Source organism: Phyllostomus hastatus, unplaced genomic scaffold (assembly GCF_019186645.2).
Source record: "Phyllostomus hastatus isolate PE091 unplaced genomic scaffold, TTU_PhHast_1.1 phas_contig_133, whole genome shotgun sequence".
NCBI lineage: Eukaryota > Metazoa > Chordata > Mammalia > Chiroptera > Phyllostomidae > Phyllostomus > Phyllostomus hastatus.
The window spans coordinates 1827227-1847032 of NW_025333577.1; the positions used below are offsets into that span (position 1 = coordinate 1827227).

Genomic DNA, 19806 nt, shown 5'->3' on the forward strand with positions numbered 1-19806 from the left:
TTTTCACCCACCTTTTGGTGATAGGCTGTGATACCATCATTGAGGTGAATTTTGTACCTCAGTTAGTCTCTTATGGTGATTTTGTACATGGCTCTGACATTCACTCTGTAATATAGGGGTCAACATGATGTGAATATGGGGATCTCATGTTCAGAAGTGATGCTGGAGTCCTCAATATCACGATCTCACTAGGTGAGTGGTCACCTCCCACCATGCAAGGGCCCCCTGCTTATGTTATCCTGTCATCTAGGTTCAGAGTGGATTTATAGACAATTGTGTTCACCATGTCCTCCATGCAGCCATGACCATGTTATGAGCTCACGTCATCCTTTGCAGCCTCCCTCTGTTTGAACCAGAGATCTTTGTTATGTTTGTGTTATGCTCCATAACATAAACCCTGTCTCCAGTTCCCAGCACACTCTGGCCAAAACTGAAATTCTTACTCCAGATTCCAGGTAGCAGAGAGATACAAATATACTTTTTAAAAATATAAGGTATATAAGAAAAATCATCTCTGGCCGGCTTAAATCATTTGGTTGGAGACTCATGTGCATGGATGGGTTCGTTTTCCAGTTAGGGCCCATATCTAGCTGTGGATTTGGTCCTCTCTCAAGGCACATGGGGGAGGTAGTGGATTGGTCTCTCTCTCTCTCTCTCTCTCTCTCTCTCTTTCTCACTCTGTCCTTCCTCCTTCTCTTTGATCGCAATATTAAAAAATAAGAAAAATTAAGTGTCAATCACATTGAACAAAACAGTATGTATAGTCAAGGCAAGCACACAACTGGTGTCAGGCCATTTGTAAACAGTTTAAATTTCAGTCATTGAATGATAATACCACCACCATTTATTACTTTTTAAGATTTTTAAAAAAGATTTTATTTATTTTTAGACAGAGGGAAAGGGGGGAGAAAGGGAGGGAAAGAAACATCAGTGTGTGGTTACCTCTCACATGCCCTCTACTACGGACCTGGCTCACAACCCAGGCATATGCCCTGACTGGGAATCAAACCAGTGACCCTTTGGTTCACAGGCTATTGCTCAATCCACTGAGCCACACCAGCCAGAGCAGAATTTTTATATGTGAGATTACTTTGCTATTTGTATTTTATAAAGTTTTATTGGCCTGTTTGAATGTGCCTTGGTGCCACTAAACCTAGTAGAAATTTTTAACACCCATGTTCATCATAGACTTGTAAGTAAAATAGTGTTACAGAATCCATTTGTTATTAATGCACTGAAAATGTCAGAATTTACAAGCAAATATTGGTATAAACACATTCAGGTTCACTCAAAGTGAAAAAAGATCGTCTTTTTACTCTTCATAAGGAGCAAAGCTCTTTGAATGAATATCAGGGACTAGGTGTGTTTACTCAGAGGTGAGTGCAAAAATACTTTAGACACATGTGGAGGACTCACGGAGGGGAGATATTAGGTAACCCTAAAACAAGTGGATGCTATGACACCATGCCTTTTAGTTCCTCAGAAGTTATTTAATCTGACTGTCAGTCTTTGTGTTCCAATTGCAGAAATTATTTGTTTTTCTGAGTAACAATTCTTTAAAAACTTTCTGGGGCATCATTTATTGTTTTATAAGTATATGACATATATCTGGGAATATAATTAAATAGCCAATTTATATTTGTTTGCATCCAAGAATGTGTGGAAAATAGGAATGTGAACCTGAGAAAATGGTTTTGGATTTAGAGATCAGATCTCCTTATCAGGGAACAGTGATGAATTCACCTGTTTTTATCACATGACATTTTTTCATGGAGTTTTTCATATATGGTCTATCTCAGCTTTCTTATATGATATATATCTGGGAATACTGGTTATGTACTAATTTTACATTTCCTGCCAGAATGGGAGTGACATTGGCATCCATGATTGTGTAGAAAGTGGGCTTCTGAACCTGAGGTAAAGGTTTCGAATTTCAGATTTTACCACCTATCCTGGACAGGATGATCATTTCTGCTGAAAATGCATTGACAGTGTCTGCATGAGGACTGCAGGTTTTTTCCAGAAAAAGAATTAGATTAAACTACAGAAAGGTATTCCTGTTGATTAATGGAGTTATACAATGAGAATTACTTATGTAGCTAGAAGAGAGAAGGCTCTATTAAGCTTGAGAACAGGTAAGACAAAATGGGTGGCAAATAAGGACACTGACTTCTAAGAATGAGAGATTTAATCTCAGCTGTATCTCTCCTGGAAACTTGGCAACTATGAACTTGTTTCTGCAAAATGTGAGTTCTTTTAATTCGTGAGAACTTGAGGAAAAAATAGTTAAGTGACTAAGATAGCAAGTTGTTAGCAGAAAAATTAAAAGTCAAAGAAAAGACATGGCATCGTGTTTAATTTCATCAACAATCATTTAGTAATTATTATATTTCATCTGATTCAGAGGCTCTTCTAATTCTATGTTATATATCAATGAATAAATAAATGTGCTTGCAACCCGTTTTCTTCAAAGCCTTTCTGAAAGGCTAGCCAAGTAGTAAAAAAGAAAATATTTTATGTTATAGTAAATTTTAAGGGGATAGGTGCTGTTAAAACAAGAAAAAAATCACATCAAAATGACAAGTGTTGGGAACCGCCCTGACTGGTATCAGAGGCTGAAACCCCCGCCTAGGCTAAAGCTAAGGGAACGCCCTTGGGAACGCCCTTGGAACCGTGAGCCAGCAAGGAGATAAAAGCTTATCTTCCTGGCAGGAATGCTGCTTCTGCTGCTGAACCCCAAAAAGCTTGGTCGGTTAGCCAAAGACGGGTAAGATTCCCCACGGGGGGGACGACCCAAGCCAGGCACGATCACTTTGGGAGGCCCCCCAAAAGAAGGACTTGGGGGGGCTGCAGCAAAAGGGGGTGATGGACCCTCACTCCTCGGCTTTGACAAAGTCTGAGTTCTCAGCGACCGGAAGAAAATCTCCTTATCTCTCGGTGGCCTTAGTTCCCGTGCTCCACCTAAGCCTGAAACAATGACAGGGTAGTACAGCTCGGTACTGAGAAGTGCGGATTTCCCGGGGTGATCAGGCCTAAGAAAGAACATGTAAATTACTGTGAAACCTTCTTTGTTTAGAATGCTCTCAGTTGAATGAGAAGGGTCTTAGGAGGAAGTTATTTTGTTCCTCAGTCTTACCGCTCTTTGACCCCCAACTCAATAGACCGGCAGAGTTCTTTGTTTTCTATAGTTCCTTACTTCCCCTAATGAGTACTGTACTTTACCTGAATTATTATGCAAAATGAGCCCAATAAAAGCAGGTATGGACTGTAAATCGGCGCGCTCCTCACTAGAAGGGGTGGCCATTTCGTCCCTACTTCTCCACAGAAACTAGTTTGTCTCTGTGCATGTTTTTTTCTCGCGTGTTTATCGTCGAGCCATCCACAGCGTTCCGTGGTCACTGTTGGCCGGTGACCCACGCGCAGCAGACAAGTATGTGGATCCTGAGTATTTTAAGAGCTCTCATTCAGAGAGGGGAGAAGGATTGATTAGATCAGGATGCTATTCCGCTATTCCATGGAAAATAAAAGTGTAGTACAATTTTCCCATGTTTGCAACTTGGCTGGAGAGTCAGACCGTTTCAATGACTCTCCAATGCAGGAGAGCCAATTAGGGCTCAGAAAAGGCTTTTCCTTCGGGGCAAAACGCGCGCGGGCGGGACTTCCGTCCTTCTAGTGTGGGCATCTTGTCTTCTTTCAATCACCGGTCAGAGGGGGCTGAGCGGTGGGCCCCGGTGGCGAGGCGGTGGCAATAAATTGCCACGTCACAAATGCGATTGTGAGGCTCCGTGACCCCGCCCAGGTGACCCGGCCCCTGGTTAAGGATGGGGACCGCGGAGACCGGTGCCCCCGCCTCGTCTGCTGCTCCAGCTCCGCTCCGCACACGGAGTCCTCCGGCGGCGGCCGCCGCACTGAGGCGCGGGGCTGAGGTGAGTGCGCGCCCCGGCCCTCACCGCTGATCTCTACGAGGCCCGAAGCTCAGGTGCGGGGCGCGCGTCATGTTCTGCAACCCTGTCCCGCAGCCTGGTCCCCGGCGCCCGCCCGGGAAGTGAGGCGCTCGTGAGTGACACGGGGTGTGAAGGGGGTGGGAGAGGATGATGAGCTGAGGTGCTGCTGACCCTGAAAGACCCGCAAACTGGGATGGACCTTACGTCTCCTTTAAACTGTTTGAGACGGAGTCACGTACGAACTGGGAGGCAAAGGGTTTGCGACTTCATTCTGAGGATCCTGGGAGCCCTAGAAGGTTGTGAACCGAGAGGGGACACAGTCTGGGTCTTGGTTTTCAAAGCTTTTTACATCCTCCTGAGACAGAAAAAGCAACTGGAGTCTGACGGTGAAGACAATGAGGCACCAGAAGAGGAGCCCTTGTTCAAGGTCACAGGGTTAGTAAGAGGCCTCCGTGAGGAGACACTTGGCCTAAGGTCCCCAGACTCCAGGGCTGGGCCGGAATACAGCTGAGACCTTACCAGGAGCTGATGGGTGGTTGACTGCTTCTTCGCACAGGTTCTGAAGTTGAAAGCCATTATGTAAACCAGACAATGAAAGAGAAAGGGTGTTCCAGCCCCTCCCTGGTGATGACAATACCTATGGTGTCTAAGTTAGACTGTTCCCGTGACAGTTTCCCAGCTCTCAGGAAGTGGGGCCCTGGGGATACCCCAATCTTGAGTGCAAGTCACAGGTAATATCAAGGTGCTCCTATTTCTGGTGTCAATGTAAGAAACATTCAAACCTTTAGAGATTTTTTTTCTTAATGTTTATTTTAGACAAACTGATGAAGATTGCCAGGAAAAAAAATCTCAACAGAGTTAGAAAATGTTTTGGAAAATGGCATATTTACTTCTTTTATACATCAGAATCAAAAAGAAAGACATAAGTGGGGAACTTGACATCCATTGGTGATAAGTTAGAAAGGCAGGAGAAAACGAGGGAAACTCTGATGTTACATAAAAGGTAAAAATGTTCTTTTACCTTGGTGGACATAAGATACTTATATTTAATTACTCAACACAATAATAACTCAGTGGTTTTTTGGCCTCTTTTCTGGTGCAGTGTTTGTGCCCTGCTGGGTAAGAAAAAAGGAAATTATCCTGACATTCCAAAGGTATGTTAACAAAAGTGCCAAAATACAAAGATGGGCTCAGTTAAGGTAAAAAATTCACTTTCCTCAGGAAAGATACAGACCTAGGTCACGACTACTGTGTCTCACTTTTAGTTAGAAAGCTTTAAGTTCAGGCCATATAGAGGGGTATTTTTGGTCTCTCACTTTGTAGGACCATCAAGGAGGGCTCCTATAAGGTGGTTGGGTTCAGTTTGTGTCCTCTTTTTTTCGGGTCTACATAGGCAACCAGTATAAGCAGTTAAGGCAGGTTGTTTGGGAAGGTACACCTGTACCTGCAAATACTTGGAGATGCCACAGAGCTGGGAATAGGTATCTCAGGTCTCCTTTGTGTTAAAAACAAGGAGCTGCCCTGGCTAGTGTGGCTTAGTGAGTTGGATGTTGTTCCACAGAGTGAAGATCTCTGGTTCAATTTCCAGTCAAGGCACATGCCTGGGTTAACCCCAGGTCCCCGGTTGGGAGCATGCAAGAGGCAACAGATATTTGTTTTGAATATTAATGTTTCTCGCCTTCCTCCCTTACACTCTCACTAAAAATAAATGAATAAATCTTTTTTTAAAAGTTTTTTAAAAAGTTTTCCTGACAACAAGGAGCAAGGGGATTGAGAATCAGAATTGAAAATGGCCAAATGATAATTTGGTTATCTATTATGGAGTTATTGGGGCATTTGCATAAGAGATAGGAGTTGGTCTCAGGTGAGTGTAACAGTTTCCATCCGGATGCATAGTGGAAAACAGATTATGGGGGTTAATGGAGGAGGCATGGAGCGCTGGACCACGTGAGTTCTATGATCCAGAGGAGAGCTGATGGACCAGAGTTGAGCCTCAGAGGTAGGAGAAAAGGTTGGATTCTTGGTCCATCTTTTATTTTTATTTTTTATTTATTTTTTAAAGATTTTTTTGAAATATTAATGTGTGGTTGCTGTGGGCCGTGGCCTGCAACCCGGGCATGTACCCTGTCTGGGAATCGAACCTGTGACACTTTGGTTCGCAGCCCATACTCAATCCACTGAGCTACGCCAGCCAACCATCTTTTATTTTTTTATTGTATTTTTTTCATTACCATTTATCTCCCTCATACCCTCTTCCTCCCCCTTCCATTTTTAAAAAGGGCAAGTAGAGTTTCAGATTTTGCAGCTGCAGGAAAGAAAGGAAAATGTTCAAAACCACCCCAGTGTTTTTGGTCCTAGCAGCTAGAAGCAGTGGAGTCTCCATCAACTGGACTGGGGAAGATGATAGTAGGTTAATTCTCTTTGAGAATATCAGAAGGTCCTTTTTGTTCAGATTTTTAAAATTTCAAAGAGCAGTAAGTGGAAACATCTAGTGAGTAGCTGAACACATGGATCTGGAAATCTGAGGAAGGATCAAGGTAGGAGTCAAGCAAAACTGGTGGCTCTTTTGTGTTATGGCAAATGTGGTAGAGCTGAGGGTGTAACCTAGAGCTGAGGGTGAAAATGTGAAGGGGGCAGAGATCACACAGTGGTGTGCACAGCCAGAGAAAGTGTGACCTCGTGGTCCTGGGTACCTGGTGTTGGGACTTAACGGTGAACATAAGAGCATGTTTGGCTGTGTCTTGGAGGCATGATCTGGGACACTCAGTGGAATTGCTTAGCTGATAGGATGGGGGCCTGCTGGAATGGCCCTGAGTTTAGATGGCATTTATCTGCCCCACTTCCTCTTTTTCTGCCTACCTTTGCTGAGGGCGATGTGAGTGATTAATGAGACTGTGATGAGACAGTAGGCATTCCTGGCACCAAGGGCTGGGCCCTTACTTTCCCAACTAAGGGCCCTAGAGGAGTTTGAGTGTGGTGAAGAGTAGAATTGTGAAGTCTCAGACACACTTTTCCATATTATTTGTGTTCATTCTGACAGGTTGTTGTGACCTTTGAGGACGTTGCTGTGTATTTCTCCAGAACAGAATGGCATTTCCTTGATGAGGCTCAGAAAATCCTGTACTTTGATGTGATGCTGGAGAACTATGCTCTTATATCATCACTGGGTAAGATAATCACTCTCCCATCATGCTCTTCTTCAGCTTGCCTTCTCCCTTTCCTCAGAGTTGCAGTTTACTTCTATTCTAAGTTCTAAGGGTCCTGACTAGATTTATATCCGGGGAGGAATGGACAGCAGCAACTGGTCTTAAGCTTGTTAAAGGAGACTCAGTTCTTCTTTCTGACACAGTAAGGAAACAGATTAGCAGTCTGCTAGCGTGCAAGCAGAGTGTACTAGTGATAAGTTCTCTAGAAAGAAAATGGGTCTTGCTGAGTTGGGGGTGAAGGGCGTAGGTTGAGGGCAGGGCAAGGTAAGGGCAGCAGGAGGAAGGGTGGCAAAAAGCATCAGGTCCTTTGTCCTGAGGATTTATATAGTCCACAGGATGGGGGTGAGAGTTACGTATTGATTGACTATTAAAGGTGGTGCCAGCTTCCCCTGGGGGGATGTGACTACCCAAAAGTAGTTATTGGTAGAGGGATTGTTAACCAGAATTCTTATTGTGCTTCAGACCACATTTGGCCATCTTGTTGTAAACCATGACAGGAGGCAGTTAATTAAAGTTGAGGTAGTTTCCCAGTTATTTATGGTCTCTTTCTATAAGCACTAAGGAACCCCACATAAAACAGAAAATGACCAGAGACAGGCAATTAACTAAGCTGTTTTATGAACCTTCTTCTGTAGGCACTGTGGACTCCCTGGTACCTTTTTTCCAGGCCTTGGGATGAAAGCACAGTTTTCAAAGGCTTTCTTACCCAGCTAGTGGAAACGCTACATAGAATTTCAAGGCCTACCCCCTTCTCATGATAGCGTGGTGTTTTTTGTGATGTTCAGAACACCTGGCAATATTATTGGGTCAGGCTCAGGACTGCTGAGGTAGTGGGTCCAGGGGGTCCATCCTGTCTCCAGGGGTCCTTCGTTTTGCTTCATTGCTCCAAACTTTAATAAACTAATTCACATTTTAAAAAAAATTTTCACTCTTTCCCGGTGACCTTGACTAGGGTTTGCATTTCCCCCCTGCCCTCTTGTTCCCAGGGAGCCTTCTGTCCCCACATGTGAACTATGGGCACTGCTTGCTTACCCAGTGTTCTGAGTAGATACTGGACTTGGCAGGACTGGTTGCTTGCACTACTCCCTACTCTCCCTGCAGCCCCAATACCTGCTGTGCAGAATTCTCATAGGGAAGGATTCGACATCAGTTGTTGTCAGAATCAATAGATTTCTCATTGATTAGTGAGAAAAAGCATTTTTTGATTGTTAGAAGGAGGGAGAAGTAGAAATATCAATGTGAGAGAGAAGAATGCATAGGTTGCATCCTGTACATGCCTTTAAAAGGGGTTCAAACCCACAACCTACTCATGCACAGGGCACTGCTCTAACTAACTGAGTCACTTGTCCAGAGCTGGATCAACTACTATGCATATACTTTTTGGTTCTGTTTTCTCAATAGTGTTTTCAAACTTCAATAATTCCTTATTGCTTTCAAATGGGATGATCTACCCATGGTTGAAAGGGGAATATTTAAGTTGTCTAGTATTGTTGCATTGCATTTTCTGCCTTCAGATCTCATACTGTTTGCTTAATGTACTTAGGTACTCTGTGCTTGGGTGCATAGTAATTGCAATTGTTATCCTCCTGCTCTCTTTGGTGTCACTTGCATGGCATATTTTTTACATGTCTTTATTTTCAGTGTATTTGTGTCCATAAAGATTTAATGAGTCTCTTGGAAGAAGCATATATCATCATGCAGGGACTTTTTATTTTTTAGAACACAAGGAAGCCAGTCAAGCCTGTCTATCTATCTGTCTATCTGTCTATCTATCTATCTATTTATCTATCTGTCTATCTATTCATTCATTTATTTATTTAGAATACTTTATTATTACATTTTTGTATGTCAAAATGTTGACATACATTTTTATATTAGTTTCATGATTAAACATTGTATAACTTACTAGGTGATCATCTCAATAAATCTCACATCCATCTGATACCATACATAATTAGTAGAGTGCTATTGACTCTATTCCCTGTTAGGGTGGTCAGTGACGTGGGCTGTGAAAGAATTCACAAAGAAAAGAAAATGTAAAGAGTAAAGTATTTATTCACTCACCAAGAAAGGAGAAAGGCAAGTTGTGGAGAGGTGCACCAGTACTAAGGGGTGGGGGCTTTGAGTTTTTATTGGATTACAATTGGATTTAAAAAGGGCGGGGGTTCCCGTTGTGTGTCCCCTGAGCTGTTAGGGCTACAGTTTGTTCCAGTGTTATCTGCTGCCTGTGGCTGTGGGGAGTGGTTAGTCACTTTCTGTTCTTGCTTTCCAGTCATTTCCAGTCCTTGGGACTTAAGCTCAGAAGAGTAAAATGGCAGTCATGTTTAACAATGTCATAGGCCTGCTCAGCAAATGGCACCATGATTGCAAACAGTGCCAACTTTATCCTTTCATTCCTTGTGCTTTACTTGGCATCCCCATGATTATTCGGTAACTGCCAATTTGTAATTTTTAATCCCTTCACCTTTTTCACCCATCATGAGAAATTTTTCAGTATGTATCTGAGGCAAACTGATGACAAGGGCCAGGAAACAAGGTCTCCAATGCTTGTGTCTTGTGTTTTTTATCCCTTAAGCCACTCTGTCTTTAGGTTGGAGAATTTCTTGAAGAACCTACTGTTACCACCTTATCATTGTTTTCTGCCTCTTTTGTAGTTCCTCTTTTGTCTTCCTTCCTGTCTTGCTGACTTTTTGTGATTTGATCCTTTTCTCTAGTGGTATGTTTTCATTCCTCTTTCTTTTGTGCATGTGGTACACAGGATTGTGCTTGTGGTTTCCATTAGACTCCCATAAAGCAACTCATACTTTTAACAGTTTATCGTAACCTGAAAACAGCTTCACTTGCATGCAAAAACTCTGCCACACTACCCCTTTGTATGTTTTATGGGACAGTTCACATCTTTGTTGTGTATCTATTCACAAATTATTGTCACCATTGTTATTCTTACTATACTTTCTTTTCATCCTATACAATAGAGTTAAATAACATACACTTTACCAATGAACTGTCTTAGTATTGTGAACTTGATGACATATGCTGATTTACCAGAGGGTTTTACAGTTTGGTACATTTCCTGTTTCTATGTAGTATGACTTTATTTCAGCTGAAACATCTGTTTTTCTTGGCATTTCTAGTAAGTCAGGATGAGTGGAAATTAACTTCTTTACCTTTTGTCTTTTTGGTTGAGTTTTTTTTCTTGTTATTTCTGAGGAAGACTTTTTCTGAGTAAAGTATTGTGGTTTGCAGATGTTTTCTTTCAGTGTTTTGAATATACCATTTGATATTCTCCAAGTCTGCAAGGTTTCTTTACAGAAATCTGTTGATGGCCTTATGGTAGTGTTGTCCTTACATAAGCAGTTTGTATTCCCTTTGATCTTTCAATCTTTGTTGTGTTTTTGATTTTTTACATTTTTATTATAATGTGTCTTGCTGAACTCCTGTTGGCATCGAATCTATACAGGGACCTGGGAGGATCTTGAACATGGCCATTCACTTTCTTTTTCATATTTTAAAGTCAATCTTTAGGTCATTTTTTAAAATAAAATTTTTTACACTTCTTTTTTTCCACCCTTCCCATCTATCTCTCATTTTCTTTTTTTCACCTTCTCTGGGACTCCCATAATGCAAATTTAGGTTATCTCTGTTGTGTCCCAAAATTCAGGTTGTCTTCACTTTTTTTTCCTTTTATATGGATGATTTTAAATAACCTGCCTCAGAGATGACATAATTCATTTTATTCCTTGATTTAGACTGCTCTTGAAACTCTTGCATTTTTCATTTTATTCATCGTATTCTTCAACTCCCAAATTTCTGTCTCATACTTTCTTATGATTTCTGTCTCTCTGATTCCCATGTTTTGTTCCCATATTTATTAGTTCATCACATTGAGTTCCATGTGTTTTTGCTCATACATCACAGAAGTTTAAAAAAATGATTATTTGAATTATATTTCTGGCAATACATATACCTCAGTTTTCTTGGTTTAATTCACATTAAAATTGTGATGTTCCTTTTGTGATTTTATTTCATATATCCCTTTCTCTTAGTGTTCATATCTGATATTTGACAAAATAGTTACCTTTTTTAAAGGATTTTATTATTTATTTTTAGAGAGGAGAAGGTAGAGGGAAAGAGGGGGAGAAAAACATCAGTACATGGTTGCTTCCTGCATGCCCTCTACCGGGGACTTGACCCACAACCTAGAAATGTGCCTTGACTGGAAATGGAACTGGTGACACTTTGGTTCACAGTCCAGTGCTCAATACACTGAGCCACACCACCCAGGACAGATGAAGCAGTTACTTTTTTGAACTATAAGAACCAATTATGTTTAGAGGGGTAGTTTTATCTACATGTGCATACAAGGGTGTTTGCTAGGTGGTGTGTCATCATTGCTAGGTGATGACAAGCTATACTTCCCATTCTTCTTGCTGCCCCATGAGCTAAGTCAGCATTGTGAAGATTGAAGGGGTACTCAGTGCCCAGGGCTGTGATTTTTCAAATATTTGGCAATGTCTTTTGAAATCATTAGTGACACAAAGCAGGCCAGTAGAGTCAATAGTAGCACAAGGATAGTGTCTTCTAGAAGTTCTTACCCTTGTGTTTTGAATCTAACCACGTTTGCTAAGCCAGTCTTTCCTGCTATTCCTTTGCATAGCTCTTTATATCATGCTCTACTTTGAAGCTTTTGGGAATAACTGGTATGCTAAGCCTCTCTCCCTTTCCTGAAAGGATGCTATTTATCATGGATAATTGTCTAAATAGAAAAAGGGGGAATATTTTTTTTTCTGTCATTTTCTGTCATCATTCACATAGATCTTTTTCTTTTGGTTTGTTTGTGCAAAGTTGTTCTACAACAGTGTTGGTTATTCATCTCTTCTGCTTTCTCTTTGGAGTTGCATCATCCCCATAATTGGTCATTGGGGAGGGAACTGAAAGAGTCTTTTGTGTATCACAGAGAGATATTGTCTAGCCATGACAGATAGGGTTCACAGGAGTCTGGCATTGGGGGAGATTTTGATTCCAAGGCTTTGTTAAAGCATAATGAGGGCAATGTTGTCTTTAACTGTATTTTATCACTGCCAGTGGCCATAATTTACCATAATTTACCATAATTTACCATTGCCAGTGGCCATAATTTAATCTACTTGTCCTTTCCAGGTGCTGGCACATTGCCAGTTTGTTTCTTTTAATAGTTTTCATTTCTATCTTGACTTCCAACCATGGATAATCTTTGCCTCTCCCACCTCTACCACACAACCATTTCTCTGAGACGTCTTTTTGGTGTGCTTTCCCATTTCAATCAATGTCTGTGGCACCTTGAAGTATGCTCATATATCTACACAAACCTTCCACAGTATCTGTTCTGCTTCAGTTGATATTCATGGTTTTACACTCATTCATATTCTTCTACACAACTTTACATCACAGTAGGAAGGGTTTTTCAGGCAGCCATTAACAGGGGAACAGTTTGTAAACCCAGCCTCTATTCTTGTGTCCGTCATGTGCTAGTGTTCTTCAATTAATGGGGTGTCCATTATTACTGACCAGAGGGACTTCTTCTGAGTCTGTCTCACTTGTCTTAAAAATCAGCACATAGAATCATGCCAGCTATTACAGATGCAAATTTGTGATAAGAAAATCCACTCCCTACAGTTCAGTATGTACTTCACTAGCGTTTATTTTTGTTCAGGTTGCTGCTGTGGAACAGAGGATGTGGAAGCACCCATTGAACAGAATGTTTCTGAAAGAGTCTCGAAGGTTAAAAATCTTAAGTCATCACTATCTGCACAGAAGAGCCACCCCTGTGAGAGTTGTGGGTTCATCTTGAGACACATTTTCCTCTTGGTTGACCAGCAGGGAACACAACAAAGACCAACACTGCTGAGGTGTGGGGCATGTGCAAAACCATTTTATTTCAGTGCACACCAACACAAGCACTGGGAGCAGGACATAAAAAAGAATTGTTTCATAAGCAGTGTGGATAGGGTCTCATTGGCAAAGACCTGCAAATCCCATGCGTCGTGGGAGCCTTGTACCACTCATCAGGTTGGAACATGCTTCCTTATCAGCTCTAGACATCTTGAGCAACTGGGCACACAAACCATGCACAGGACAAACAAAATCTCTAAGATTAGAATGACTTCTCAAAATAGAAAATATCATTACACCCAAACAGAATGTAAAAAGACAATTGGCTGTGATGACACACTTGTTGAGGGCCAGAGTTTATTTACAGGAAGACAGTGTTTTGTGTGTTTTGAATGTAAGAAGTCTTTTTCCAGAATTTCTTCCCTCCGTGTTCATCAGAGAGTTCATACTGGAGAAAGGCCTTATCATTGCAGTGAATGTGGGAAATCTTATACCAGTAGCTATGCCCTCCGTAAGCATCACAAAATTCACACCGGAGAAAGGCCTTATGAGTGCAGTGATTGTAGGAAATCTTTTACCACTAGCTCTCTTCTGCATTACCATCAGAGAGTTCACACTGGAGAAAGGCCTTATGAGTGTGGTGAATGTGGGAAAGCTTTTTCCTGGAGTTCTTCCCTTCAATGTCATCAGAGAGGTCACACTGGAGAAAGACCTTATGAGTGTGATGAATGTGGGAAATCTTTTAAGAGAAGCTCTGACCTCCGTGTTCACCAGAGAGTTCACACTGGAGAAAGACCTTATGAGTGCAGTGAATGTGGGAAATCTCATACCAGTAGCTCTGACCTCCACAGACATCAGAGAGTTCACACTGGAGAAAGGCCTTATGAGTGTGGTAAATGTGGGAAATCTTATACCAGTGGATCTGCCCTCCGTAGACATCAGCGAGTTCACAGTGGAGAAAAGCCTTATGGATGAGGTGAATGTGGGAAATCTTTCACCATTAGCTCTGCTCTTCATTATCATTAGGGAGTTCACACTGGAGAAAGGTCTTATGAGTGCAATGAATGTTGTAAATTTTTACTTGGAGCTCTGTCCTTTTTAATCAGAGAATTCATACCAGAGAAAGGCCTTATGTGTATCATGTATGAGGGAATCTTTTCCTCTAGCCCACAAGTTCATCATGTGAGAGTTCACCCGGGAGAAAGACCTTATGAATTCATTGAATGTGCCTTTGTCATCACTGAGCTGTTCACACTGGATAAAGGCTTTTCAAATGCAGTGAATGTGGGAAATCCTTTCTGTATCAGTCACCTCCATTGGCATCAGAGGGTTCTCACTGGGAAATGGCCTTATGTGTCCAGTGAATGTGGCAAGTCTTTTTGTTGTATCAGTACTTTCTATTATTATGAGAGTTTACACTGCAGTTATCTCAGTATCGTTACCCTACTGGGGCATCTGTGGGTGACAGTAAATCTCCCCAGAGCTCACTTCACTGATACGAATCAATGAAGGCGCTAACCACGGCCCTTTTGAGAATCAGTAGAGGTAATGAAATTCAGTAAACACTTATAGGCAGTAGTATTGCAGGATTTGCTTTTTTATTATTTTCTTTTTAATTCAAATGCACCCTGGGGATTAATAACTATTATTATATTTCTGGGGAAATCAAGATCAGGAATAAGAATGGATTTTTCCATCGTCACACAGTAGACAAGTGTCAGGTTCAAGAGGTTGGCTTCAAACTTGTAAATCTGGCACCAGTGCTGGGACAGTCTCTACCATGGCATATTAAGTAATCAGTGCAAGGGAGGAGGACAGCAAATTAAATGGTAAATTCAATTGTTACGGATGTTTTAATTGTTGTAATTTGTAAGAGGCCCCATTCCACAAAGTTTCTCCCATTCGTGGATGAAAATAAGTCATCCCAGACACAATCTGTTGTTCTGGTGGGAAAGGGGCTGGAGATTCCCCTTAGCAGAGAATGCCCCAAGCCCTTCTCTGAAATGGCTTTTATTGGGATCTGTATGTACAGGGGTATACAGCATACATGCATAGCTTATCAATCAATGTCCAACGGCTATAGTTGTAGAAAACAAATATTATCTATAGATAACAATTGAAGGAACACAGAGATCTGCCTCAGGTCAGGGTCTGTTTGACATGCCAATGCCAGATGGTTGTTAAACCATATTTCATGAGACAAGGAGTTCACTCCTTATGCTTTGAACTTAAACATCTGGTTTATATCAAGGGGGCTATAGCAAAGCAAAGCAAAGCAAAGCAAGCTTCAAAGGATATAATGCATTCTTCAGGCCTGATTTCCCACCAGAACCCTCAGTGTTAGTATTGGGATGTACCTGCCACCTGCACTCCCTGCGTTCTGATTGAGACTTACCGGCCTCTTTCAAGGGCTTGCTCTTGTGGGGCTACAGTTTCCAATACTTCACAAAGTGGTCCCCAACAGTAATTATCATGAATTTCCCACATTTTCCTGATCTTAAAGTGTTTAACATCTGGCTCAGAGTCTTCGTGGGAAAACTATATCATTTCCAGTGGTTCTTCCAGGGGAAACTACTTTAAACCTCATCTGCACTTTGTTATTTTATTTTATAATTTTTTAAATATTTTTGAGTTTATAACAGCTCAGAACTAAGGAGACCCCAGTAATTCAGGGAAGAGTCTTTCTTCATGTTCACTTTCTTTGGCATGGCATGCCTGCATGTTATCCACTGTGGTAAATGTGGTGCATCAGTTTGACCCATTGAGTGTTTTTGGTACATGTCGCTGACATGCGCTCTGTAGTATTGAGGACAGGTGGACCTGATACCTGGGACATATTTAGAAGTGATGCTGGAGACCTATATAGTATTGTTATCTCCTTGGAGGATAGTTCACCTCATTTTCATACAGGAAACTCAGTGTGCACTTGACCCTGTACTCTGTCAGGACTGGCTGGAGGAGACAGTGTTGCTCACCATCTATTCCCTGAAGCCCTGACCATGTTCAGCAGCCACATTCTCCTTTCCAGTGTCCCTGTGTCTGCACCAGAGATCTTTGGGTAGGAACATAGTCCTTCTGAACACAAGCCCTCATTCCAATGCCTAGTACACTCTGGCCACAACTGAGGTTCTTATTCCTGATTCTCCAGACAAGGGCCAATTGGCCAAATCATGTTGAGTCAGTCTCTATGAAGCTCAGTTAGCAGAGTTATGGTTACCGGGCTTTTTCAGAGAAGAGAGTGAGTCCGGAACATCTGCAATCTGCTTTCATGATATCTCCCTAAACAACACAGTCCATTTAAAGGTACCAGGTGACGTGGGTGGACACTGAAAAATGACCCCTTTCCCCTTGTTTCATCCTCACTGCTGTCAGTAGACTGCCTTAGATTAGTGCTGAATCTCTAAAGCCCTTGTGTTACTGATTTTCCATTTTCAGCAGACTGAGCAAGCAGCCCTGAGTAGCCCTTGTAAGTGACCTTGGGACTTTAGAGCATTATTTTTATGTCATTTTCATGTTAACTCATCACTTAATCATAAATCAAACAGGCTTTCCCACCTATTGGACACATACATTTTTTAGGATAGAATGTATGTGAGAAAAATTAAGTGTAGCTCATGTTAAAGAGAATAATACTATTGTACAGTTAATGACCCCTAAGCAGAGATCAGGTGTCAGGTCATTTGTAAGGCCAGTTGAAACTCCTCTTGTTGAACTCTAACATCATCGCCAGCCTTAAGCTTTAAGTTGCCTTGCATGCTTGATTATATTGTTACTTGTATTTCATTGATGTGTTTTTTCTGGTGTGACTTGTCCCACTAAATCCTACAGAAAGTTTTTACACTCACTCTCATAAAAACATGTTATTAAAATACTGCTACAGAATCCTGTTTGCAAATCATGCTTTGAAAAGGTCAAAATGCATACCCCAAAATTTCCATAGATATGAATATGTACTCAAAAAATTGATAACTCATTATCTTTATTAATTGGGAAGCAAAGTTCTTAATAGTGAACATGGAGAGGTTCTGTGTTTTTGTTCAGCAATGAGAGCAATACTAGTTGACACATTTGTAGAGAAAACCCAGAGTGTACATACTAGGTAACCCTAAAGCAAGTGGATGAGTTGGCACCATGTCTAATAGACACTCAGAATATTATCCCTCTGTCTCATTCAGTATTTGTATTTTTAAGAAGATATTAAATCATTTACTAACTACACATCCTAATGGATGATCCACAGATTTGATTGCCATCTATATTTTTATCAGGTACAATAGTTGAATTTAGATGTATTGCATAGAATGTGTCAACAATCCACATTAACTTTCATGACTGCTTGGGTGACCCTTTTAATGGCAAACTCCAGGTCACAGAACAGTATCTATCAATTATACCACACACCAAGTTTTCTGAAGACAATGGCTTATGTGCCTAAGCAAATTGTAAATAAGTTTTGAGTGAAACCCGGCATCACTCTGGAGAAATTCTAACTTCACAGTCTTTGGGTAATTTACCAAGATAGCTTTCAGGTGAACTAATGTTCACAGCACATTTTAAAAGAATATATTTAGGCCTGACTAGTGTGGCTCAGGTAGTTTTGTGTCAACCCATTAAGTGAAAAGTTGCAAGTTCCATTCATGGTCAGGGCACATAGCTAGGTTGTGGGTTCTGTCCTTAGTTGGGGCATGGGCTAGAGGCAACTGATCGAAATTTATCTTTCACATAGGTATTTCTCCCTCTTTTTCCCTCCCATTTCCTCTCTCTAAAAAAAATAAATACTTTTTAAAGTAAAGACATTTATTCAGTGTCTTTATCAGAGCATGACATTTAGAAATCAATATCATGAGTGTAAACAAGTCTATATTAAAACTGTTAGAATGCATCCCTGACTGGTTTGGTTCAGTGGATTGAGCACCCGCCTACAAATCAAAGGGTCGCTGGTTTGATTCACAGTCTAGGGCACATGCCTGAATCGCGCCCCCAGGTTCTCTGCAGGGGCTACATGAGAGGCAACCACATATTGATGTCTCCCTCTCTTTCTCCCTCCTTTCCCCTCTGTCAAATAAATAAATAAATAAATAAATAAATAAAGTTTATAAATAAACTTAGAATGCTGTACACTCTCCACAGAACAGAAACTAACCTGTTGTACAATTGTCACATACAGTCCTCAAGTTTTTTGCCCATTGACATGAGTCTTGCAGCCTGGCACCTGTGCTAGGCTGAATTCACAGATCTGTTGTAACCTGTAGCTTCTCTTGCTCCCCCGCCTCCTGCTAAACTTTGTTTCCAGGCAGTACTTACAACCTGTGCCACAGCCATCGCTGCTGCTGCTGCTGCTGCTGCTGCTGCTGCTGGATCCACCACAGCCACCGTGGTTTCCTGGATTGGCAGAGTGTTGGCCTCTGTCACCATAGGGGCAAGAATGTCTGCTTCCAAAGTTTCCTACTTTCGTGCATCGAAAATATGCAGATTGTTATAATTGCCAAAATCATTGTATCTTCCATCACCTCCAAACTTCTTTCTATCATTATCAAATTCATTATGGCCATCCTCGGTGCCACCATTTTCACCGCCACCACCACAGCAGCCACCAAAGTCACCTTGACCACTAAAGTTTCCTCTACAACCAATGTCCTTTGTATGAAAATTACCTCCATGACCATCTCTGAAGGTTCCAGAACCACTTTTACTTCCTTGGCTGGATAAAGCACTAACCAGATCTTGTTTAGATGAGGCTTTTATCACTTCACAGTTGTGGCCATTCACAGTATGGGACTTATAAATGACAACCCTATATTAAGATTGATTTTTTTTTATTAAAGGCAATGAAGGGAGAAAAAGGGAGAGAAACATGTGAGGGAATCATAGATCAGTTGCCTATCTCATGTTTCCAACCAGGGACCTGGGCCACTACCCAAGCATGTGCCCTGACCAGAAGTTGAGCCAGTGATCTTTGTCTGCAGGCTGGCACTCCATCTACTGAGCCACACCAGCCAGGGCTTCAGTGTCTTTAATGCCATGGACACAAATCTTTTTCACCATTATGTGGATATCAGTTCTTTGAGAATCTCTTGAGACAGTCCTTTTTGGTTCTGCAAATCTTCCACCCATCTCATATGGCCATGAATTTATGGCTGCATCCAGCTCCTCCACAGTAGCATGTGTGACAAACCCCAAGCCTCTGGAGCACTTGGTGTTTGGATCTTTCATCATCACAGTCTGTGAGCGTTGGCTATTGCTCAATATGGCTCCTCAGATCCTCACATGTTTCAAAGCTCAAACCACTGATAAAGAGGTTCTTTACCATTTGGGCTCTTTGGGAGACTCTGACTTAGGCATGGAGACTGCAGGAGGGAGACTTTAATGATGGTCATTCAGCAGGTACCTGGGAATAATGGTTATGTACAAAATTTATATTTGGCACCAGGATAACTGCAATGTTGTCATCCGTAAAGGGTCGGAAAGTGGGCATCTGAATGTGAGATAAATGTTTTGGATTTCTAAATATCTCCACTTGATGGGGAAATGATCATAATTTTACCCATAAATGCAGTGACAGTTTCTGCATGGGGACTGCAGTCTATTTCTGCAAAAAATGTTATGGAGTGAGCAAACTACAGAACAGTATTAAAATTGTTAATGGAGTTACACAATGAGCATTACTTAAATAGCTATAAGAAAATGTTCTATGAAGCCTGGGAACAGGTAAGTGTCAAAGGGTGATAAATAAAGGACATTGGGTTCTAAGAAGTGAGAGAATTAACTTGAGCTATGGCTTTGGT

General features: G+C 41.5%; 1 protein-coding gene across 1 annotated transcript; it reads left to right on the plus strand.

Annotated features, from left to right (window-relative positions):
- The first annotated feature begins 3683 nt into the window (after positions 1–3683).
- Positions 3684–17903, plus strand: LOC123826082 (zinc finger protein 211-like). Its single transcript, XM_045849929.1, has 3 exons — positions 3684–3926; positions 6985–7111; positions 12843–17903. Exons 1-3 carry the CDS (start codon positions 3822–3824, stop codon positions 13994–13996), a joined length of 1386 nt encoding a protein of 461 aa, XP_045705885.1. The 5' UTR covers positions 3684–3821; the 3' UTR covers positions 13997–17903.
- The last annotated feature ends 1903 nt before the right edge of the window (positions 17904–19806 follow it).